The 25,619-nt window shown below is 35.1% G+C and overlaps 1 protein-coding gene across 1 annotated transcript in view; it reads right to left on the bottom strand.

The window, feature by feature from the left end:
• The window catches only part of LOC113315509, a 33,541-nt gene extending 11,833 nt beyond the window's left edge, over nt 1-21,708 (bottom strand). Inside the window, exon 1 of the mRNA XM_026563779.1 lies at nt 21,526-21,708. Coding sequence (XP_026419564.1) covers nt 21,526-21,708 — 183 coding nt within the window. The remainder of the gene's footprint in view (nt 1-21,525) is intronic.
• Nucleotides 21,709-25,619: the final 3,911 nt, after the last annotated feature.

The following is a 25,619-nucleotide window of genomic DNA, read 5'->3' as shown; positions in this document are numbered from 1 at the left end:
GATGGTTTAGAGGAACGAGTTTTGAGTCTAGCGATTTATAAACACCAGTCTTAGACAAAGAAAGTGAACTCGTAAAAATGAGTGAGGATGCACCTGATTACAACTTAGAAGAATCAATTGACCATTTTCAGGAATCTAATGATTTAGAAATTAGGGAATTTGTGACTAGTCTACCTAGAGACACTGAAAACTCTAAGTTTGAGGGTGATTATCACTTTCCTGGTGCCTTACCTTCAACTCTTAGAAAGTTCCCTCGTGTAGGACTTGACATTTGTGCCTCGACCATCTTACAAGATTATCTTCATACACTTTTTCCTGAACCTAGTTGTTTCCATAAGAGAGCTCAGTTGTTAGAAACCGATCCTCTGGTTGATGTGGTTAACCCAGGCTATGATACCAAGATTGACATTGTCTTCCTACCAAAAACTTTTCTTCCAATTGTGGGAAAATATGATTTTCAGATGTGCCGGTTATTAAGTTTTGAGACTAAACCTAATTACTTTAGGAAAATAGGGTCGACACATTTTCTTAAGGAAGACCACCTCTTTCATTGTGGTCAGCTGTGTGAGTCAAATCTGATTGACTTAGAGGATCCCCAATTATTCAGGCTTTTGTTATGCGCTTCTAAGTTCTTAGTTGAGTATTTTCAGACTCTTCAGTCTTATCTTCAGAATGCCTTTGAGGAAATCCAACCGATGAAATCTTTTTATTTAGACCCTTTTATAGAGCCTGAACCTGAACCACAACTAGATGTTGTCTTAAACAAGGGTATGTTCGATATTTTCTTGGTTTGTTGTAGTTTCCTCTTCTTGTGGTTAGCATTTTTTGATCCAGATGACCCACAGTTATTCCGGCTACTGCTTTATGACTCTATGAGGTGATTAATTATTTTCGATGTCTGGATGAAGACTTTAAACTTAGCACTTCTTGGGAGGTAACCCAATCTCATGCAACACGGTAATATCTTTCCTTAACTCTTTTGCTTCGAGTGGTAACAGTTTCTCCTTGTTCATGATTTTAATTTTATCTTTCGAACATTGAGGACAATGTTAAATTTAAGTTTGGGGGTATGGGAGAAACTTTTTAGTTGCAATAAATAAACTCCAAAGCCTAGAAATTTATGTTTATTAAGGATGGCATTAACCAATTTAAGTGGATGGGAACATCTTGGTTGTAGGAGTTGAGGAACCAATCTGATTAGATGGAAACATCTAAAGAGTCTATTCATAAAAGCACAGAGCTCAGGTGTTAGAATTGAAAAAAAAATGGTAGTTTCGCCATATCTCGTTGAATCATAATCCTTCTGTTTTTATTTTTTTGAAGTGATTTGGTGGGGCACCCGATTCAAGTTGTTACCATTGCTAGGGTGAAATAGAGTGACTGAGATACCAAAAAAAATAAAAAATTTGAGACCAGACCATCAAACCAACCGAAATAAATTCAATAAAGTCGACCACTGGTGCCCTTGTATATGCCAGTTGTGTTAACCTAGAGTTAGGTTTATCGACCATTGGTTCCCTTGTATTTTCCAGTTGTGTTGATATCAGTCAGACCGGTATCTCAGTACATTAGGATAGGTTCATCTTGGCAGAGGCCTTCAGACACATATGGGAAACATTGTTCACTTTAAACCATCTATTTTTCTCTTTATCCATCTTCTTAATCTTTCCATGTGATTGGTTGAATCCGGTTATGATGTCTAGAAACTATCTGAGTAGAGCTCTGTCACTTATATATGAATTATAGTATGTTGAGTGCAAACTCGTGTACAACAATTGCAATTTCGCATCATGGTACTTCCTCCTATAGTCAATGTTTGTATGCCAACCAAGGAGATTCTTTAGTGCCTTTCAAGGTTCTGCGTAGATAGATAGGATATGGAGTAAAGGTTTTGTGGGTATACCTCTGGTAAACCCTCCCGAGATTATAACTCGGTCACTAGGGCCACCTAGTGAGTTTTTATTTTCTAGAATAAATTTGCTCGAGGACTAGCAAAATATAAGTTTGGGGGTGTGATGAGCGATTACTTCTTACATATTTACTACCCAAAATACATATTGTTGGTGCTTATTTTGGTATTTATTGTGTTTTTGTGGGTAAATGAATAAAATGGGCTCTTCCAAGAAAATCGTCTAAACCTAGGATTCCAAGAAAAAAATATGGACTACGGAGTACATGGGTCGTGGATACTTTCGGATCTAAATGGGATACTCCCAATTTAAGTTAGTGAAGGAGATGATGGGCTGAAGTTGGTTTAAGAAATTAACATGCTCGGGCATTTTGGTCTCGTGGATTTTAGGATGAAGGACTTGGTGATTAGTTCTCGAAGGATTTAGGAGGTATCACGTAAAATGAAAAATCCTACTCAATAATTAATGTACGAGGTATGTCGACATGGTGGAGGAAGAAAGGAAACTAAACATCTTTTGCAACTAAAGAAGATTGATTTTGAGCATAAGATCAGTATGTGCTCATATAATATTTTCTTTCCCATGAAAATAAAAGCAAGTGGTCGGACATGTGGCGAGTCTTTATTAGATGATATTGTGTATTCTTAGACAAGTGGAACACTCCCATTGGACATGAAATGTAGAAGATAATTAAAAGAGGAAGGTTACATTTTGTTGAAATCTATATATTGATGTCGAGAACAGGAAACCAGGGGAGTGATTGGAGAGCCGGTGAGCCGGTAGCCAGTTTCACAATTTTCTTTTATTTCTTCTATTTAGTTTTCTTTATAATAATGAGGAACTAAACCCATCACTGGGACGACGGAGGAGGCTGTGTTTCGTTCATGTGGTAATTAAAATAATTATTTGCATAGAATTTAATTGTTTTATGATTTCTATTAATTATTTGTTATTTTGTTTGACGTTGCATGCTTGGTTTTAATTACTTTTGATGCGTCATGCTCACAACTTACAACTAATGTTTTATGAAATCTACTTTGCCAAAGAATATAGTTATTGTTTCTTTTGTTTTGAGCTATAAATGTCTAGGATGAATTTATTAACCCCATGAACATGAAAAGCAGTGGAATTCCGAGTCCCAGTAAATTCTTCATCCCGTGACATATTTTGTATATAATTTCTTATTTTTAGTATTTTTATATTTAAGCCTAGAATCAATTCAACAAAGTCCGAGTGAACGACAACCTTCTTACCACTATATAAAATTCGATCAGTCAACTTCGTATAGGTTAGCTTGAAAGTATTAGGATATGAGACATTACAAGTATTGCGAAGACTTGAAGAAGTGAAGAAGTAAGAAGCTACAACGACAACATCATCCTTCCGATTGAGGTTAGTGATATTGACTTGAACTGTTTCATTCCCTAACATATCTTTCAAGTCGTGCATATTGAAAACGAAACTGCGAAGCATGAACACTATAGATAGACATAGTATTAAGGAAGACAATATGAAGTTTATTGCTTAACCATTAAACTTTGTAGATAAAACATCGACATAATCGTTTAAATGCTATTGTGATTATGTATGGGTATGAGGTGATGATTTTATCCTAGGAAACAATGTTTTACATGTGTTTTAAGGAAGTAAAAAGGAAATCGCCAGGCGTTATTGGGATTGTTATTTGTAGCATATCTTATGAACATCCAATATGTGTGATTTGGTATAGCCGTTCACGACTTGTTTGTGTTCTTGGTAAAATTATTCACAAAGGCCTGACTTATGTATTGGTATGAATTTTATTAGTGAAACCGATCTTAAGTAATCACCTGAGATGGTATGATCAAGTTTGTGATTTGTTGAACCGAATCTGGGTAAAGGGGAATCGATCCTATGAAGAGGTGAAACACATCACAAAGGGTAATCGATCCTTGTATGAGGTGCAACAAGTTTATAGCAGAAAGGGGAACCGATCCTTGTATGAGGTGCAACAAGTTTATAGCAGAAAGCGGAACCGATCCTATGGACATGTGCAACACGTTTTTAGGCAAAGGGGAACCGATCCTATGGACATGTGCAACACATATAAGTTATATACCATATATATTTGGGGAACCGATCCTAGTACCTAGTCAACTGAATTTTGGAAAGATAGTGTGACTATGCACAGTACTCACATGGAGGTAGAACCGAAACTTGTTTTGGTAGAACCGTTAAACCCATGATTTATGATTGAGTGTTCTTGATCAATCACAGAGTTCTTGAAAGTCGGATGAACCAATTCTAAACTTGTTTGAAAGTGTGGCAAATCGGTTTCAACGTTGTAAGTATGAAAGAGGACTTACAAAGTAAGGATGTCGACATAATTTGAACACGTGATGTGAATGTTTATTTTTAATTGTTCAAAGTTATTCCTTAATAGGTACAGGAAGAAAATCCCAGGATCAAAATTTAAATAAGTTAAGAATCTTTTAATTAAGGTTGTTAATTTTATTTTAGGAAAATGAGAATTAGTAATGTATATTTACTAATTGAGATTTTCCAAAGAGATTTTCGGTCATTATTTTGGACAGAGCATTTCCAGGAATTATGAAAACCGAATTTGGAATATATTGAATATCTTTGAGAATATTTTCGGTTTTGGAAATTCCTTGGTGTCCAAACTTCCTTGTCTATAAATACTTGAAGTTTGCATTTCTAGCAAACTAATCCTTCGTGACAACAAACTTCCTCGATTGTGTTGTTACTGGTGTAGCCGCCTAATCGGAGAGGAGAGTAACCTAATTAGGTGAAATCTCTAACGGCCGCTCAGTTTAAAGTCTTCTTTTGGATTGAGAAGCTCTACGAGTACCGTTGGTGGGAAAGTATATAATTGCGGTTTATCTTGTGTTTTCCATTGATTTGATTGACTAATCGTGGTTGAACTTTGATTGCACCTTGTTTGTTTATGCTTGAGAATCTTCTCTTCTGATATAACATTTACTCAAACTAGATCGAAGTTTCGACAGGGATCTTTAGACTGTTGTTAGTGCTAAAGACGATCTTGTGATAATCCATTGTTAACAGACTTCGTTCTATGCGTGGTTGATCACAAGAGATTCAAGTTGTTGTATGTATGTGTTTATTGAAGATCTAAGAAGATTTGAAGACAAAGAAGATATTAAAGATTTCTGATTTGTGCACAATATTTGTTTCGGTATAAGAGGATCCAACTATAATCGGTTTATCCTTGTGGTAGATTGGATTGATTAGTTGTGCAGATCGGCATCAATACAATTCTTTGTGATTAAAAGTATTGATTGCAAAATCTTAACAATCACTTCAGTGATTGAACATAAGACAGATATAAGAACCTGACGAAGGAGTTTATGTTATGATAAACAGAAGAGCCTTTGTCTGACTCACGTCACTTGGTTGAAGAGAGTTGATACCAAACAGATTTGTTGCTCCTTTACTGTTTGGAATATGAATTAAATGAATTGTTCCAAGTACGTGACTTATTCATAAGTTGGAGGCGTGGGAATATAAACGGAACTAGGTGAACTATAGGTTTAGTTGCTTGGTCTCAACTATACGAACTTGGTTTAATTTTGTGTAGCGGATTAATCCTGAGAGTATTCAATTCTGGACAAGGTCTCGGGGTTTTTCTGCATTTGCGGTTTCCTCGTAAAAAAAAACTTGTTGTGTCATTTACTTTATATTTCCACATTATAATTGTTTTATTATAATTAAAGTAAATTACACAAACGTTAATTCCTATTTACTTGATAAGCAATCCTATTATGTTTGGTTAAGTCCGAACCTTTTTATCAAGTAAACACACTTCACTGTTGTATTGTCTTGATCTCGTATCCATAGAAAATCACACGAAGTGTGAACCGATTAGTTGCATTGTCTCGACACATTCCATAGACAATTACTTTCGGAGAAAGGACTTATAGGTAGGAAAAGTTTTAGCTTGAGGTATATTTGGGTACCCTCACCTTTTCACAACTCATCATTTTTAGTAAATGTATCTTTTTATTTGGGAAAGGCAGGAACTTTTTTTGAAGACTTTAATTTGTTAATTGTGATGCTATTATTGAAACCAACAAGCTCATTTTGTATCTTTTGGATTTTCTCTCTATTTTTCGTTGTGTTTTTGTCACTTTTTTGTTGACTACCTACTTATAATGAAATTTCCATTCAATTTTCTAAATTTATAAAAAAATCATTAGATTCCTCGGGCTAATAATATACAATGATCTTAAAATACATCCCACATAAGCCATACACATATCAAAATCAAAATAATATAATTAGATCTATTAGGTTAAGGATAAGATGATCTTAAAATACAAACTTGTCTATTGGAAAATCAACTTAGAAAGTAGCCCATGTACCTACCAGTTTTTTTAAAGAAAGAATCATATGATGTAAATAAGGCAAGATAAGTAAATATAGCACACATGAGTTTTATGTGGTTCGGTTGTTAATGGAACCTACATCAATCCACGGGTATCGTAATAATAAAGAGTAAGTAGTTACATAAGAAGATATGACTCTAATAGATAAAATAGTGGATCAAATGTAAGGTAAATTCTGAATTCTGTAATGGATAGAAAAAATTGGTACCTTTAGTTGGACCACCAACCATAATCACAATGACAACTTTCTCATTAGAACTCTTTTTTTTTTCTCAGATCAAGAAATCAAAATTTGGAGAAAGATCTCTAAGAAACTGAGAGTTGTTGGTACTTCATTTCCATAGTGTGGCTCTCACTCCTTATTATACAAATTAATTTAGAGATTATTTGGATTTTGTCAGATAATTCAAGGTTTGTCGTCCAGTGATTGAGAGAGTGATGACAAAATAATGAGAAAGCGAGAAGAAATTGAGTTTTTGATGATTTGAGATCTAAGAATGGAGGATATTCTCTGCTCATGAAATCATGGGATGCTTTAGTAATAATAATGATAGCTGATGATGTGATGAGGAGAGATGCAGAAGATAAAAGAAAGAAAGATGGATGACACACAGTCGCATCGTTGTGATAAAGCGACTCAAAAAGAACTTCCTACTCAAAACCTCTCTCTCGAGTCTCGAGTACTGCTGCATTCTCACGTGTAAATTTCTTATTATTTAACGTGAGTTATAGTAGGAAATAATGTTTAATCACTTTTTAGTGGGATTTTGGACCTTTGGTTCAAACCTCCAAATCCCGGATCCTAGTATGCTATAGTCCAAATGATCCCAGGTTCTACAGTTTCATCCAAGTTTTAGACGAGTTAGTTCAAAGTCCAAACGTTTCAGCGATTTCTGTGTTTTTTGAATACCAGAAATAACCTTCCACCAATTCCATGTAAAAATATAGGTTTTTGAATTGAGTTTATTTTGGATCGGATATTTGAATTCAGAAAATATTGAGAGAGAGAAAGCGAGACGGAGAGAAATTTTGGTGGCGATTAAACAAATAAAAGTCTTGTGAAATAAATGAATAGGAGAGGAAATATAAAGTAGACGGGAACAAGAGAGAGATATCTATTAATGTGTGTATAAAATACAACGTTTTAGCCTCTATTTATATAGATAGGAGACTTGGTATCTAAGATATGTAACCCTAAACTTAGACAAGAAGGGCATCTTAATAAATAAAAAATGGTTTATAACAATCCCCTCATGACCATTGTGTCTAAGTCAATACAAAAGTACCAGGAAAACTCAAAAGAGAAAAACCTAAAATGTATAAGCATGTAAACACTTAAAACAGTGTTGGACACGTAAATGTTGCCTCGTTAAAACCTTGACAAGGAAAATCCAGTGGGACAAAACCTTTATGAAGGAAAAGATTACAAGGCGATAAGCACAGTAAATGCACCTTTAATGACGGTGCTCCACCTGATGAGTACTTCAGTAATTCTTGTATTGCGAATCTTTGAGTCGAGACTTCCGACTTTGGTGCACAGATTTCTAGAATGCAGAAGATTGTTGCACTTTCTTTAAGAAAATTGCTAGTTGATGAAGTCTTCTTTTGTGCAATACAAGCAGTGTTATCTTCGTGAATACTCTTGTCGAATATACGTTCTTCTTCAACATATTGAGGACCTGTGTCTTGGATAGCTAGATTCTAGGGAATGATTTGTGGTAGTTGATGTAGTTTCTTCAAAAAAGAGACAAGGTGTATATACTTTACCATAAATGAACAAAATTGTAATTATGAATAACATCCAAATTACTAGGGAATGGTTATGTTGATTTGATCTAATCGAATGACCTAGTTAACGGTGGAATCCACCAAATAATCGAAATTATACAACTCCCCCTTGGATAACCGCCATGTTGAATAAAATTGCCTCGCTAAAACCTTGCCAGTAAAACCTAATGGGAAAAAAATTGGAATAAGGAAAAAGAGCACAAATATCAAAGTTTTGAAAGAAAAATAAATATCAACGAGATGTTGCCTCGTTAAAACCGTGACAAGAAAAACCCAGTGGGAAAAAACCCTGACGAAGGAAAGAGAGTACAAATTTTGACATATGTATAGATGCTAACCCAACTATATGCGTATTACAGAAAACAAGCACTAAAATCATGAATATAGTTTGTATCATAGACAAGTTTTAAGCAAGCATAATATTTAAACTACATATTTAAGAAAAATAATATTTATGCTGTTAAAACGTGGATTTTTGTGTTTTTAGGGACTCCTCAAGAGACCTGTAAAGTTGATATGATCAACTAATCCGTATTTTGATCTTAAGTTTTACCATTTTACAAAAAACACAAAAAAGATTGTTAAACCTGATTATTGAACCAGTCCTAGGATTTAAGATAAAACACAACCCTTGTGTAACGCATTTATGACTACACCAACCTGTAACTAATATGCTTGGAAATTTAAAGGTGTTAGTCTTAGATCCAAAATTGCTTCAATCAATCGAGATTAATCCAACCTAATTTGAATTGTATGCCAACCAATCACATACGACGATATTCCTCTGCAGAGGGGTTAACAACCACCATCATTTATTATTTCAGTAGCTACCATTAATGAACACTCGACAATAACTGGCTTACCTACACAACTCTCAATTTTATGCATATCTTGAAAATTCAATTAGTTACTGGTACCAGCATCCACAGGTATTATAATATCATTGTTTTCAAGTGGGAAGATATTATATTTGAGAATGTGAATTTGGTAAACTCAAATGAAAACCTACATGTAGCCTCTTATAGAATGCTACTTACTTGTTAGATGTGACTGGATTTTCCTGTTAAAAGGAAAAAGCTTTTAAAAAACCGAAATGAAACATTTTTGTAAAGACCCCGCAATCACGTCAACGTTATTAGACCGGTCAAGGGACGAATTATCCGATAAAGATAAACAATAACTAATAACTAATAACAAATAATATAACAATAATTTGGACATAAGCGTCCAGAGCCTGGGCTAATAAGGTATGCTTCGGATTCTCCATGTCGACGAGGCTTTTTGTGGTCCTAACAAACCCCAGGAAAAAATCACCTACCCATGTGGGTGTCCAAAGGGTAGGCAATATCGTCGATCGTGGTCGAGGAGTAACTAAAAACTTGGTATCAGAGCTCACTATTAGATTTTACATGAGATATAATAGATGATAGTTAGTATCAGATGGTGAAATACATTAGTTTAGAACCGTGGTGGGTTGTGAGATAAATCTTAATCACTAAAAACTATTAAAAACTAAATGAATTACCTGGTTGATTGATTCGTTTTTCTTGTTGTATGGGCGTATTAAGAAGTAAAAAAATAGTAGGGTGAACCAATTACCTTATGTTTTGGAAAGCTAATAGAGATTAGAGAGTAATATTCTAACAATTATGAACATGTAGACAGTCCAGTGCTAGAAAAAATAATGAGATTAGTATATTTGATAGATCCCAAAATTCATATAGAAACTTATTGAGTACCTTGACTTATATGTAACACTATCAATTTATAGAGATAAAAATTAGTTTCAAGAACTTAGAATTATATATTTGTTAGTGTTTAAAGCAGTATAGCTGAGGTTGATAATTTTTTGATTGAAAGATTACATATTCATATAGAAACTTTATTATAGAGTATCTTCTAATATACTCAAAACCAGTAATATTTTGAATAGAAAATAGTCTATTGAACCCAGAGCTACAAATTATAGATTTTAGTGGTAGAAAGCCATATAGGTTTGTGTTTCATTTTATATTGCTTCAAACTCATTCAAAGTGAGTTAATTTTCGCGCGTTTGTAAATATGGGCAATACTTGCATTAAGTCAATAGATAATGTTTCTCTATAAGGTGGGGAGTTTTTGAAGATCATAAGAACGGTTTTATTATTGAAGATGAAAATATTATAAGGTGAGGAGAATGTAAAGACCCGCAATCACGTCAACGCTATTAGAGCGGTAAATAGACGAATTAGCCACTAATTGTATCGATTAATTAAATATGAACAATAATTAATAAAAATAATTTAACAATATTTGGAAAAAAAAAAGTACCACATTGCCCAGGAAGCGTCCAGAGCCTGGATAAAAAAGGCACGCTTCGGATTCTCCAAGTTGACGAGGTCTTTTGGGGTCCTAACAAGCCCCAAGAACAAAAAGACGTATGCATGTGGGTGTCCAAAGGGTGGGAAATATCGTCGGTCGTGGTCGATGAGGTGTTACAAACTAAAACAGTACCCCATTTCCTTAGGAAGCGTCCAGAGCCTGGACTAATAAGGTACGCTTCAGATGCTCCATGTTGACGACGACTTTTGGGGTCCTAAAAAGCCCCAGGAACAAAACCATTTACCCCTATGGGGTATCCAAAGGGTTAGAAATATCGTCGGCCGTGGTCGAGGGGTTGTTAAAAACTTGGTATCAGAGCCGAGGACGGCTATTTTGGAGGTGTGGTTGAAATAGTACCACATTTCTCAAGAAGAGTCCAGAGCCTGGGATAATAAGGTACGCTTCGAATTCTCCAAGTTGACGGGGCCTTTTGGGGTCCTAAAAAGCCCCAGGAACTAAACCACTTACCCCCGTGGGGTGTCCAAAGGATGGGAAATATCGTCGGTCGTGGTTGAGGGGGTGTTATAATTTACGTCAATCATATATGGCATCCTTTATCGATTTGATCATAATGGGATAGCTATATAACTATTAAGTTAATTAACACAAGATTCTTATAGTAAATATATAGCCTCTCCCTGATAATGGAAAAAATATTTCCATCTGATATACGAAATCAATACTAGGTTGGATAGTAGATACAAACTCCAAGAGTCAAAAAAAAATCCTGAAATTACAATATGCTTGAAATACAAATTGAACATCAACCATGCATTTTATTGGTTACAACCAAAAACATATAAAATATGCAAATACACTCCAAACACGACCTCTTGGACCAACACGATAATTAATTCAGTATGAGATTACGGAAATTATATTTTTCAAAAGAAATTAAATTCAATATCAATTTAGTTACTACAAAGACTAATAATATACAAGATAACATGACAGGTGTGGACCCGTTGATCTTCTGTGATCTAAAGTAACTACAAGTGGAATAGGGTCAGTTTTGGAGATTATTACCACGTTAAAAAAAGTATATGTGAAAATTGCTCAATATCCCTCGAGGATGTAACAATTCTTCATTTAATTGGTATTTGCAAGTACTACGAATAACGATATTCAACCCTTTTGGAATTGATTAAGAGAAAGATTCTTTTTAAGAAGATAAAGAAATCGTGAACCAGTATTATTCTAGGTAAAACACCAGGTTGTAGTTGATAAATAGTTTCTTTTAAGAAAAAGAAAATAATGGTTTATTACTAGATAAAACCTTGTATATTTGATTGTAAAAATTTGGTTGAAACGGTAAAAGAATTGTTTCAAACGATCTTCGCCAATCTTTCAGAATAGGCGAAAATCACAACATTATAGGCAAAATTTTAGAAAAGAAGACAATCTATTTTGTCTAACCTTATAGAATTGGTTTATCAAACTTGTATCGACAAAATAAACAAATATTGTCATCTTAGTCATCGCATAAGTAAAATCTGTTTTTTGATTGGAGGATGGTTTCTTGCAAGGAATAGAAACCATATGGGCAAATTACCTGATCTTTGTCTAAAGGACAAAGATACCAAATTTAATTGGCCGTAGGTTTTCAACCATGCACGTGACTAGTTACCATAAAGGTAATTGAATTGCGATAACACCAACTTTTGGTGATTACAGTTTCATTAAAGGAATTGAAAAGATGGATTTTTTGTCTATGAAAAAATTAGAGAACAAAATACCAATTTTTGGTGATTACAACTTCATTAGGGGGTTGAAATTGTGAACCACATCTTTCGACAATTTTTGTTTTTTTGTTCTTTCTATATAAAATGGATATGATAAGAAAGGAAACTAAAATTGATTGCCCACATATATAAATAAATATCTTAACGAAGCATATAATCACAACCAGTAACTAAAAAATAAAGAACTGTAGCTTGGAAGATAGCTGTAAAAAAACAGAAGAGAAGCAAAACTACCAATATTGTGTACACAACAAGAACATCGTGGTAGTTGATACGCAATTCAACCAGCCATTGTATGGTATCTCCCAGCCCATGATTCTTTGGGTTAAAACGTCCGGATGTTGCTTTGGGAATTATAGAAGTCATCCCACGTACAAATCTAAATCAAACAAACAATAATTAGTATATTGTGTTCATGTGTACAATAACTAAAAAATAGACGACATAAGATTGAAAACAAGAATAATAAAATAGTATTCTATAAATAGCAGATTGTTCTCCGGGTCAACTCTTTCATTTTTCTTAATCATCTTTTTGTGTTTAATTATCATAAAAAAAATCCTATACGGCTAAGCGGCACAGCTACGTGCATGATAACGTCTTGTGGAATAAAGAAATGGGAGAGGAAGACATAAAGTAGATGGGAAGAAGAGAAAGAGATTTCTATTAATGTGTGTATAAAATACAATGTTTAAGCTTCTATTTATATAGATAGACGACTTGGTGTCCAAGATATGTAACCCTAAACTTAGACCCGAAGAGCATCTTAGTAATAAAATAATGGTTTATAACAAGAATGAGATCCTGGAGGATTAAATCGTTTCTTCAACAAATTTCAGTCTCAGATTAGTTTTCCATATTTAATTGCTTGTTCTCCTTTTGCTAGTTTCTTGAAGTTCACACGCTCTTCCGAGGTTCCATCATCTTCCAACTTGTATAATTTTTGTGCAAGTTTCTTGACGTTCACACGCTTACCACCTTTGGCTACAATAGGTTCTCTTTCCCAGGACTCTTCCCTTTGAATGGGTGAATGATCATAACTACGATCCAGAGTCGGATAAGAAAAAGTGTTGCGGAAATTGGTTTATGCGATGTTCTTTTTATCACGGTCAAGTTGGTCTAGTATTTGTCGCATATCTTGCAATTCTTTCATAATCTGCATACAACTCGAATGAAGCCATTTAGAAGTAGACTTATCCCACCTTGGTGCTTGACTTACATACCTACTACAAGGTTGTTGATATGTATGAGAATATCCATAAGGTTTTGTAGGAAATTGATCATAGCCAAAAGATTGGTTTTGATTGTATCCTAAATATGGTTGGAAGTTGCCATACTGTTGAGGTTGAAAACCGTATTGATTGTTGTAATATGCTTGCTCTTGTCCACCGTACATGGAAAACTGGTACCTGAAATAAAAAATCTAGAAAACAAAGTTAAAAACAAAAATAAAATGAAAATAAAAACAACTAAAGCTGCTCCGCTGCTCCCCGGCAGCGGCGCCAAAATTTGATGTGTGTCGTAACCACAACAAATTAATTAATATTTTTCTCACTAATTAACAAGTAATATAGCGATAGTAAGGATCGTTCCCACGAGGAGCAAGATGTTTTAGTTGTCTTATAATGTCACAAAAAACGGGGGTTTTAGATTCTATAAAGTAAAAGAATAAACAAAGCAATTAAAATGATAAAGTTGAAATCAATAAGAGAGATTAGATCAGGGAATCCTTCTTCGTTGCAAAACAATGATTCAAGTTATGTTCTTTTCCACTTTTTATTAGTCACAGATTATCACCAACCGTAGGTAAAGCAGCTAGCTCATTGCTAAACCCCTAAATCCCTAGTATCACCAGATACGGAAGTTCTCGACTACCGGATTCTATTCACCAAACCACCTAGTAGTAGCTCACTCAAGATGTAATTTAGTTAAACGCATTAAGATTTATGAATTTATTAGGTTTATATTAGTAGTTAGACTCTTAGCTCAAGGTCTACTTGCTAACGTTGTTTCCACAAACAATTTTTCAACGTAATCCCTCCGCAAGGTCTCGTGTTTGCTACTTATGTAAAGAGTCAAGAAACGATTACTTATCCCCTAACTTTCACTAGCTTTAGATCAATTAACAAATCAATTTAGTATGCATCCTAAACGACCTATCAATCAACCATGAATGTATAAACATTCCTATTAGTAAAAACAAACGATAATCATGTGAAAACTTCAAAGTAGATTTAAAACAAAACTCAAACATATCAAGAACTAGGAATTCATCCTCAATCAATAAAATTAGCTACTCATGTTAAGAAGTTTACACAAAGAATAAAGAAAAGAGAAGTGTTGTGTCTGTAAAAGGTGTGTCAAAGTTGTGTAGAAAACTTCTCTATTTATAGGCTTCAATTTCCTAGCAATCCTCTTAGGAATAGAATCCTTATTCCATAATAACACCACTTTACCAATTTGAGCCTAATTCCAATTTTAAGTGCAATTCACCAAATCTTCCAAGTTTCCATCCAACTTCCAAATCTAAGTATTCACCCCCATGAGAAGAATCCATACAAAAAGCTATAATTTTTGGGTCGCCGGGAATGTCCTCGGGATCACCAAAAATCGGCCTGGAAAGTCGACGCCGGTCACTGGATATACTTCTCTGTCGATGGAATATTCCGTCACGGTACCGTTTAAATTAACAGTTAAACTAACGGTCATCGTCAGTCAATTGGGTCAAAGGAAGGGATGTCAGCCGAGTCAGTTATCGAGTCAGCTTCTAACTCGGCTGACTGGTCTGAGACAAGTGAGATGGATCGGTCACCGAGTTGACTCATCAGAGGGAAAATTTAGACAGAGTTTCCTCTGTTTCAGGTGTATTCCCAGGCCAAGTTCAATCCATTCTTTCATCTCCATACCTGCGACATTCCTAGCATACATCTAATAATTATATTCTTCATTCCTGCAGCAGAGCTTCACTCATCAGCTCAGCACCAATCTCTAAATCAAACCCATTTTCTCCTTAGCATCAACAACTCAATTTCTCGTTGTTCTTGACAGAGGCAACAAATCCCATCTTAGCAATTCTCGGATTTACTCAACACAGATCAAACCCATCTTCTATCAGCCCCTGAATTCTCAACTCAGCCGCAACATCAGTTCCAGCTTTGTTCGATTTCTTGTTTGTTCAAAACTCACAGCAACATCAATTTCAACCAACCCTGAAGCGTCACCAACAACATCAGCATCTCTAAAAATTCAGTTCCACCATAAACCCCATTGCAGCAAGAACCCATTTTCATTATTCTCAACAATTGTAGCTGCAATTCCACGGCGTTTACCCATGAAAATCCTTGTTATTCTGTTAAATCCATCTCTTATCATCACCATCTTCGAATCTTAGTTCAAGGAACCCTAATTTCATAAATCTCTTCCTCAATGGCAGCTCCATCTTCACATAATTCTTCGACCAACAGAACCCATACTTTATAATGAACTCAGGATCAGCAGCATCTTTAATTCTCGCAGATCGAACCCATTTTCAATTTCATCTCAGATTCAACCTCAATCAACTCTAATCCTTATATATAACCACAAACCCATTTCATTAACAGTGTCACGCTCATCTTCCATGATTCAATTCCAGTTGCAGACCATCATCAATCTTCAATGTCAACATTTTTTGATTTCATTCTCAGTTAAAAACCCTTAAATCTCCTTCTTGTCATCTCAATTCATCAGAACTCAACAATCTCTTCTCACATTAACAACATCTCTGTCGATCTCATTAATTCAACAACAGATCCCTTTTTTCGATCAATCGGATATACAGCGGCTGCTGTTTTCTCGTCTCTGTTTCATGAGTAAATAATGACCGAGAAAATGAGGAACGAGAGAATAAACTCTCGGTTTTAGGGTTAGGTGGTTTGGGTATGGATAACGGTACCCCACTGCAGGCTAGGAGGACACCCCAGTATATATCCTATAACATGTGGCCACCCCTTAACATCAGCTGGCTGGGCTCCCAATAGTATTCGCCAATGAAATGACAAATTTATCCTTCTTTCTCAATTTTAGATGATTTCTTCTTCTTTTCTTCCGCATGACTCCAAAGTAACTATAAAACTCAAAACACACGTAAAATACATAATTTACAAGAAAAATAGCAAAGAAAACATAAACTCTAGATAGTAAATATGGTGTATTCTACACCTATCAAATTCCCCCACACTTAGACTTTGCTAGTCCTCAAGAAAATCAAACTAAAAATTACAACTTCAAAGCTTTCCAGCGTCCCAAGCATCCAAAGAGATATGAAGACATCGAGTTTCTGCATGCTAGTAATAAGAAGTTAGAAATACCAAAGAATATGTTCTCATTCTTAAATGTTGAGTGAGAAATAACCACACCATAATGAGAGAACGCGTGTTTGAGAAGCGATCAATAAGCATTTCGCCTCGACTTCTGCCTCACCAAAAAGAGTTTTATGAAATTGCACTCAAAAGTCGTACTTTTATGGTTCTCACATGTGTGCAGGTAGGAATGAAGAGAGAATTTCGGCAACACGTTGAATGGTGGGAAGGACAACTTCTGAAATATTTTAAAAACTCACATCTTTTAACATTTTGAAAAACCATTTTTCTGACGATCTCTAAGAAAGGAAATCAACCACTATTATCGAGGATGAGATTACTTACTTACTTACCTTCACATCCGATTGCAAATTATGATAACACCACTCTCACGGCATCCAATAGAAACGTCTTCGCTCCTCGCCTTCATCTTCTTGGTCTTCAGCTTCAGCTTCAACTGTGCTGATAAACTCTCGAACTTTGTAATTCCTTGACAATTTGTAACTCTTTACCTTAAATCCTTGTTGCTTGAAACTTCCTTATAGATATTTCCTTCCCCACGGCTTATTAAATAAATAAAACCAATGATAAATTTTTCTCTTGTCTCATTTTTTTTTAATTTTAGAGACAAGATAAATAAAATACAAAAAAATTGAAAATAAAAACAAACCATGGCCGTGGGAAAAGTACTTTACCGCTTGATTCTTCACAACTTGTATCGTCTCGATATCATAAACTTCAATAATTCTCACCTTTTAGTTTTCTTTGCTCTTGTAAATAAGTCTTCAACATGTATATATAAAAATCCGCTCATTTTATGTTGTTTTACTTGGATATGAAATTTACTCTTTTGTTGTTCCGTTGCTTGTAAACTTTGAACGTTTTCAACTTTCCTTGTAGATTTTGATGTCGCTCCCTTGTTGATGATGATGGTGTTTCTATGGATCCTTTGTTGTCGAGAGAGAGAATGGTGCTAACTGCAAATCGAACTAAAAGAAGGAGGCTTTCATCTATATACGTCACCCTCATGATTGACAAAATTAGCACTCAAGAGATCAAAGAGTAGTGCTTTTATTGGTGGGAGGTTGGGTAGCTCACCATTCTACCCGGAATTAACGTACGGTGACACACACTCAAAAGAAAGCTCTTTAGTTATTTATAAATAAATCTGGTCGGTGCCTCGCATGATATAAATAGGATAGTCTCCACTAATGATTGATCAGCAACTCTAATAATGCATGTCTCCCTGCTCCTAATCTGCATCACCGGCATGATTAAATCCATTATTTAACACTCTAACAAGCAAGAAATCCGAACGTAGTTCCTTAACACTTCCAAGTTCAGTTATGTCGGTTAGAATTCTCTATGTAAACATACCTAGAAGTATGCTAGTGACTCTAAAATCTCTACAAGTTAGAGGTTTTATGCAAATTTTTTTAAATATGCTTAACCACTCCCCCACACTTAAACCTTACATTGTCCTAAATGTAATTGAATCATCCAAGTAAAGTCAAGGTGGGAAATTCTAGTATGATATGGAACAAGAAAAAAATAAATACAAAACAAAAATAAAATAAAATAAAAAGTAAAATAAAAAGGATAAGAAATACAAAACCTATGGGTTGCCTCCCATTTAGCGCTTGTTTTAAAGTCGACGGACCGACTTGGTTTCTTGTAAGATTCACTCCCCATATACTAACAATCTGAAAATTTGGGGATCCACCCATAATACCTGTTTTGCAAACAATAACTCTATACAAATGTTAGCACAAGAAAATAATAATAATGTTATCGCTCGATAGAAATTTCCTCCACACTTAGTCTTGTCCACACTCGGAAGTGCATAAAGAACATAGAATTTGGGAACTTCCATGTATTCCTTTTGGCAAACCTGCGTAGTATTAGCATCAAGTGTTTCCAATGGTGGATATATAGAAACAAAATCATCCAAAAATACTTTCGAAGCACATACATTTAAACCAATAAGAGGTAAAGGAGAAGAATCAATATGCAAAGGGTTTGACAAACCTTGCACAATTTCTTGTATTACGAAATCCTCTTCATCTTTAAAAAATTCAAGTGAATTACTTACCTCTTGTATATCGTGGTCCTCTATTAAACCTTGCAACCATTCTTCGTCGTTTTCTACCTTAACCAAAGTCTCGGCATATTTAAAATCATTGGCAAGTTCAATTGGGTCTTCCATAAAATCAATGAATTTGGTTTCATCCTTTAGCATCATCTCTTCAACATTCTCATCATCGGAATCGGGTCATTCACTAAAATGATTTTCATCGGTATAAATTGTAAGATCTTGTGAGGGTGTTACACCGTTTATAACAATAGTTAAGTCACACCCAATGTCCTCTTTTTGAATAAGTGAAGGATCGTTATTATGATCCGGAGTTGGAATAAATTCCTCATTGTTGCAACGCTCATACACTACCGTGGCCTCATTTCTTTCCCAAAGGATTTTTTTAAAAGCACTAATTGCATCTTTCTCAAGCTCTACCTTTTGAATAGGTGATTGATCATTATTAAGATCAAGGCTCGAGTAGGATGCACTAGCGTCATCAACAGTCTCCAAAGGTTGGTCCTTTTCAACACAATCATCTTCACTTTCAGACTCACCATAATAAGAATCTTCATCGTTTTCATAACCTTTATCCAGACGTCGTTTAACTTCCATATGAATAGTCCTACTAATTTCTGCGACAAGCTCTTCCGAGGTTCCATCATCTTCAACTTGTATAATTTATGTGCAAGTTTCTTGACGTTCACACGCTTACCACTGTTGGCTACAATAGGTTCTCTTTCCCAGGACTCTTCCCTTTGAATGGGTGAATGATCATAACTACGATCCAGAGTCGGATAAGAAAAAGTGTTGCAGAAATTGGTTTGTGCGACGTTATTTTTATCACGGTCAAGTTGGTCTAGTATTTGTCGCATATCTTGCTATTCTTTCATAATCTGCATACAACTCGAATGAAGCCATTTAGAAGTAGACTTATCCCACCTTGGTGCTTGACTTACATACCTACTACAAGGTTGTTGATATGTATGAGAATATCCATAAGGTTTTGTAGGAAATTTATCATAGCCAAAAGATTGGTTTTGATTGTATCCTAAAGATGGTTGGAAGTTGCCATAATGTTGAGGTTGAAAACCGTATCGATTGTTGTAATATGCTTACTCTTGTCCACCGTACATGGAAAACTGGTACCTGAAATAAAAAATATAGAAAACAAAAATAAAACGAAAATAAAAACAACTAAAGTTGCTCCGCTGCTCCCCGGCGGCGGCGCCAAAATTTGATGCGTGTCGTAACCACAACAAATTAATTAATATTTTTCTCACTAATTAACAAGTAATATAGAGATAGTAAGGATCGTTCCCACGAGGAGCAAGAGGTTTTAGTTGTCTTATAATGTCACAAAAAAAGGGAGGTTTAGATTTTATAAAGTAAAAGAATAAACAAAGCAATTGAAAAGATAAAGTTGAAATCAATAAGAGAGATTAAATCAGGGAATCCTTCTTCGTTGCAAAACAATGATTCAAGTTATGTTCTTTTCCACTTTTTATTAGTCACAGATTATCACCAACCGTAGGTAAAGCAGCTAGCTCATTGCTAAACCCCTAAATCCCTAGTATCACCAGATACGGAAGTTCTCGACTACCGGATTCTATTCACCAAACCACCTAGTAGTCGCTCACTCAAGATGTAATTTAGTTAAACACATTAAGATTTATGAATTTATTAGGTTTATATTAGTAGTTAGACTCTTAGCTCAAGGTATACTTGCTAACGTTGTTTCCCAAACACAATTGCTCAACATAATCCCTCCGCAAGGTCTCGTGTTTGCTACTTATGTAAAGAGTCAAGAAACGATTACTTATACCCTAACTTTCACTAGCTTTAGATTAATTAACAAATCAATTTAGTATGCATCCTAAACGACCTATCAATCAACCATGAATATATAAACATTCCTATTAGTAAAAACAAACGATAATCATGTGAAAACTTCAAAGTAGATTTAAAAAAAAAACTCAAAACATATCAAGAACTAGGAATTCATCCTCAATCAATACAATTAGATACTCATGTTAAGAAGTTCACACAAAGAATAAAGAAAAGAGAAGTGTTGTGTCTGTAAAAGGTGTGTCAAAGTTGTGTAGAGAACTTCTCTATTTATAGGCTTCAATTTTCTAGCAATCCTCTTAGGAATAGAATCCTTATTCCATAATACACCACTTTACCAATTTGAGCCTAATTCCAATTTTAAGTCCAATTCTCCAAATCTTCCAAGTTTCCATCCAACTTCCAAATCTAAGTATTCACCCCCATGAGAAGAATCCACACAAAAAGCTATAATTTTTGGGTCGCCGGGAATGTCCTCGGGATCACTGAAAATCGTCCTGGAAAGTCGTTGCCGGTCACTGGATATACTTCTCCGTCGATGGAATATTCCGTCACGGTACCGTTTAAGTTAACAGTTAAACTAACGGTCATCGTCAGTCAATCGGGTCAAAAAAAGGGATGTCAGCCGAGTCAGCTTCTAACTCGGCTGACTGGTCTGAGACAAGTGAGCTGGATCAATCACTAAGTTGACTCATCAGAGGGAAAATTTAGACAGAGTTTACTCTGTTTCAGGTGTATTCCCAGGCCAAGTTCGGGCCATTCTTTCAGCTCAATACCTGCGACATTCCTAGCATACATCTAACAATTATAGTCTCCATTCCTGCAGCAGAGCTTCACTCATCATCTCAATACCAATCTCTAAATCAAACCTATTTTCTCCTTAGCAACAATAACTCAATTTCTCGTTGTTCTTGACAGAGGCAACAAATCTCATCTTAGCAATTCTCGGATTTACTCAACACAGATCAAACCCATCTTCTATCATCCCCTGAATTCTCAACGCAACCGCAACATCAGTTCCATCTTTGTTCAATTTCTTGTTTAATCAAAACTCACAGCAACATCAATTTTAACCAACCCTGAAGCGTCACCAACATCATCAGCATCTCTCAAATTCAGTCCACCATAAACCCCATTGCAGCAAGAACCCATTTCATTCTTTTCAACAATTGTAGCTGCAATTCCACGGCGTTTACCCATGAAAATCCTTGTTATTCTGTTAAATCCATCTCTTATCATCACTAGCTTTGAATCTTAGTTCAAGGAACCCTAATTTCATAAATCTCTTCCTCTATGGCAGCTCCATCTTCACATAATTCTTCGACCAACATAACCCATATTTTATAATGAACCCAGGATCAGCAGCATCTTTAATTCTCGCAGATCGAACCCATTTTCAATTTCATCTCAGATTCAACCTCAATCAATTCTAATCCTTATATATAACCACAAACCCATTTCATTAACAACATCACGATCATCTTCCATGATTTAATTCCAGTTGCAGACCATCATCAATCTTCAATGTCAGCATTTCCTGATTTCATTCTCAGTTAAAAACCCTTAAATATCCTTCTTCTCATCTCAATTCAGCAGAACTCAACAATCTCTTCTCACATTAACAACATCTCTGTCGATCTCATTAATTCAACAACAGATCCCTTTTTTCGATCAATCGGATATACAGCGGCTGCTGTTTTCTCGTCTCTGTTTCATGAGTAAATAATGACTGAGAAAATGAGGAACGAGAGAATAAACTCTTGGTTTTAGGGTTAGGTGGTTTGGGTATGGATAACGGTACCCTACTGCAGGCTAGGAGGACACCCCAGTATATATCCTATAACATGTGGCCAACCCTTAACATCAGCTGGCTGGGCTCCCAATAGTATTCTCCAAATGAAATGACAAATTTATCCTTCTTTCTCAATTTTGGATGATTTCTTCTTCTTTTCTTCCGCATGACTCCAAAGTAGCTATAAAACTCAAAACACACGTAAAATACATAATTTACAAGAAAAATAGCAAAGAAAGCATAAACTCTAGATAGTAAATATGGTGTATTCTACACCTATCAAATTCCCCCACACTTAAACTTTGCTAGTCCTCGAGAAAATCAAACTAAAACTTACAACTTCAAAGCTTTCCAGCGTCCCAAGTATCCAAAGAGATATGAAGACATCGAGTTTCTGCATGCTAGTAATAAGAAATTAGAAATACCAAAGAACATGTTCTCATTCTTAAATGTTGAGTGAGAAATAACCACACCATAATGAGAAAACGCGTGTTTGAGAAGCGATCAATAAGCATTTCGCCTCGACTTCTGCCTCACCAAAAAGAGTTTTATGAAATTGCACTCAAAAGTCGTACTTTTATGGTTCTCACATGTCTGCAGGTAGGAATGAAGAGAGAATTCCTGCAACACGTTGAATGGTGGGAAGGACAACTTCCGAAATATTTTAAAAACCCACATCTTTTAACATTTTGAAAAACCATTTTTCTAACGATCTCTAAGAAAGGAAATCAACCACTATTATCGAGGATGAGATTACTTACTTACTTACCTTCACATCCGATTGAAAATTATGATAACACCACTCTCACGGCATCCAATAGAAACGTCTTCGCTCCCCGCCTTCATCTTCTTGGTCTTCGGCTTCGGCTTCAACTATGCTGATAAACTCTCGAACTTCGTAATTCCTTGACAATTTGTAACTCTTTACCTTAAATTCTTGTTGCTTGAAACTTCCTTATAGATTTTCCTTCCCCACAGCTTATTAAATAAATAAAACCAATGATAAATTTTTCTCTTGTCTCATTTTTTTCTTCTTTTTTTTTTAAATTTTAGAGACAAGAGAAATAAAATACAAAACAAAGTGAAAATAAAAACAAACCATGGCCGTGGGAAAAGTACTTTACCGCTTGATTCTTCACAACTTGTATCGTCTCGAAATCATAAACTTCAATAATTCTCACCTTTTGGTTTTCTTTGCTCTTGTAAATAAGTCTTCAACATGTATATATAAAATCCGCTCATTTTATGTTGTTTTACTTGGATATGAAATTTACTCTTTTGTTGTTCCGTTGCTTGTAAACCTTGAACGTTTTCAACTTTCCTTGTAGATTTTCATGTCGCTCCCTTGTTGATGATGATGGTGTTTCTATGGATCCGTTGTTGTCGAGAGAGAGAATGATGCTAACTGCAAATCGAACTACAAGAAGGAGGCTTTCATCTATAGACGTCACCTCATGATTGACAAAATTAGCACTCAAGAGATCAAAGAGTAGTGATTTTATTGGTGTGAGGTTGGATAGCTCACCATTCTACCCGGAATTAACGTACGGTGACACACACTCAAAAGAAAGCTCTTTAGTTATTTATAACTGGTCGGTGCCTCGCATGATATAAATAGGATAGTCTCCACTAATGATTGATCAGCAACTCTAATAATGCATGTCTCCCTGCTCCTAATCTGCATCACCGACATGTTTAAATCCATTATTTAACACTCTAACAAGCAAGAAATCCGAACGTAGTTCCCTAACACTTCCAAGTTCAGTTATGTCGGTCAGAATTCTCTATGTAAACATACCTAGAAGTATGCTAGTCACTCTAAAATCTCTACAAGTTGGAGGTTTTATGCAATTTTTTTTAAATATGCTTAACCACTCCCCCACACTTAAACCTTACATTGTCCTCAATGTAATTAAATCATCCAAGTAAAGTCAAGGTGGGAAATCCTAGTATGATATGGAACAAGAAAAAATAAATAAACAAAACAAAAAGAAAATAAAATAAAAAGTAAAAGTAAAAGGATAAGAAATACAAAACCTATGGGTTGCCTCCCATTTAGCGCTTGTTTTAAAGTCGACGGCCCGACTTGGTTTCTTCTCACATTAACATCATCTCTGTCGATCTCATTAATTCAACAACAGATCCCTTTTTCGATCAATCGGATATACAGCGGCTGTTGTTTCTCTCGTCTATGTTTCATGAGTAAATAATGACTGAGAAAATGAGGAACGAGAGAATAAACTATCGGTTTTAGGGTTAGGTGGTTTGGGGATGGATAACGGTACCCCACTGCAGGCTAGGAGGACACCCAGTAGATATCCTATAACATGTGGCCACCCCTTAACATCAGCTGGCTGGGTTCCCAATAGTATTCGCCAATGAAATGAAAAATTTATCCTTCTTTCTCAATTTTGGATGATTTCTTATTCTTTTCTTCCGCATGACTCCAAAGTAGCTATAAAACTCAAAACACATAATTTACAAGAAAAATAACAAAGAAAGCATAAACTCTATATAGTAAATACGGTGTATTCTACACCTATCAATTTCAGGCTTCAAATGTTATTATCTCTCTCATGTTATATAATGTTGTTCAAATATTTTTTATCTAAATCTCTTTGTTAGTTGATTCAGATATTTTTTTGTTTTAAATCTCTTTGTGATGGTGTTTAGATCTTTTTTCATATGTGATTTAGACTTCTTGATGTCTTCATGTATGATGGTTTGTAGGAAATACCAATTAGCACGGCCATACGAAGGAATTCATAAAATGGCCCGTCCCTAACTCAACAATTCATTTTTTGTTTGTTTGTGAGTTTGAATATTTTAGATACTTTTATACTAGTTTATCTTGTTTAATTTAGTCAAACATATTATATAATATTGAAATGCTAAAATGGTGTTCTATCAAGAAAAGAAAATCTTGAAATATATTAAAGGTTACGTTACATTATTATTATACAAGGTTTCAAATAAAAATGAATTTTTTTTTGATGGAAAAGATATGAATTAAAACTAGCAAATGTAGTACAATATATTTACAAGATCATTGTTATCAAAGATACTAGAATCAATGCTAGATTTTTGAACCTTGTGAGATAAATTTTCCGACATATGCTGGAATCTTTTAATCCTCGCTTCCTTTGCAATGTAGTCCGCTGCGTTGTTGTTGTTTCTTCTTATATACTTCACTTCAGCTTGCGGAAGGTCGCCCATTTTGATCCTTATTTCCTGCAAGGTATTTTCCGCCGCCCACGAAGAGTCTGACTGTACTTTGTTTAAGCTATCGGCCAGAGCTTTGCAATCTGTTACGATGATCACACTTGATAAAATATTTTCTTTTAACCATGTAACCGCC

This window comes from Papaver somniferum, chromosome 10 (genome assembly GCF_003573695.1).
Source record: "Papaver somniferum cultivar HN1 chromosome 10, ASM357369v1, whole genome shotgun sequence".
In the NCBI taxonomy this organism is placed as follows: domain Eukaryota; kingdom Viridiplantae; phylum Streptophyta; class Magnoliopsida; order Ranunculales; family Papaveraceae; genus Papaver; species Papaver somniferum.
This window is presented reverse-complemented; position numbering and strand designations above follow the sequence as displayed.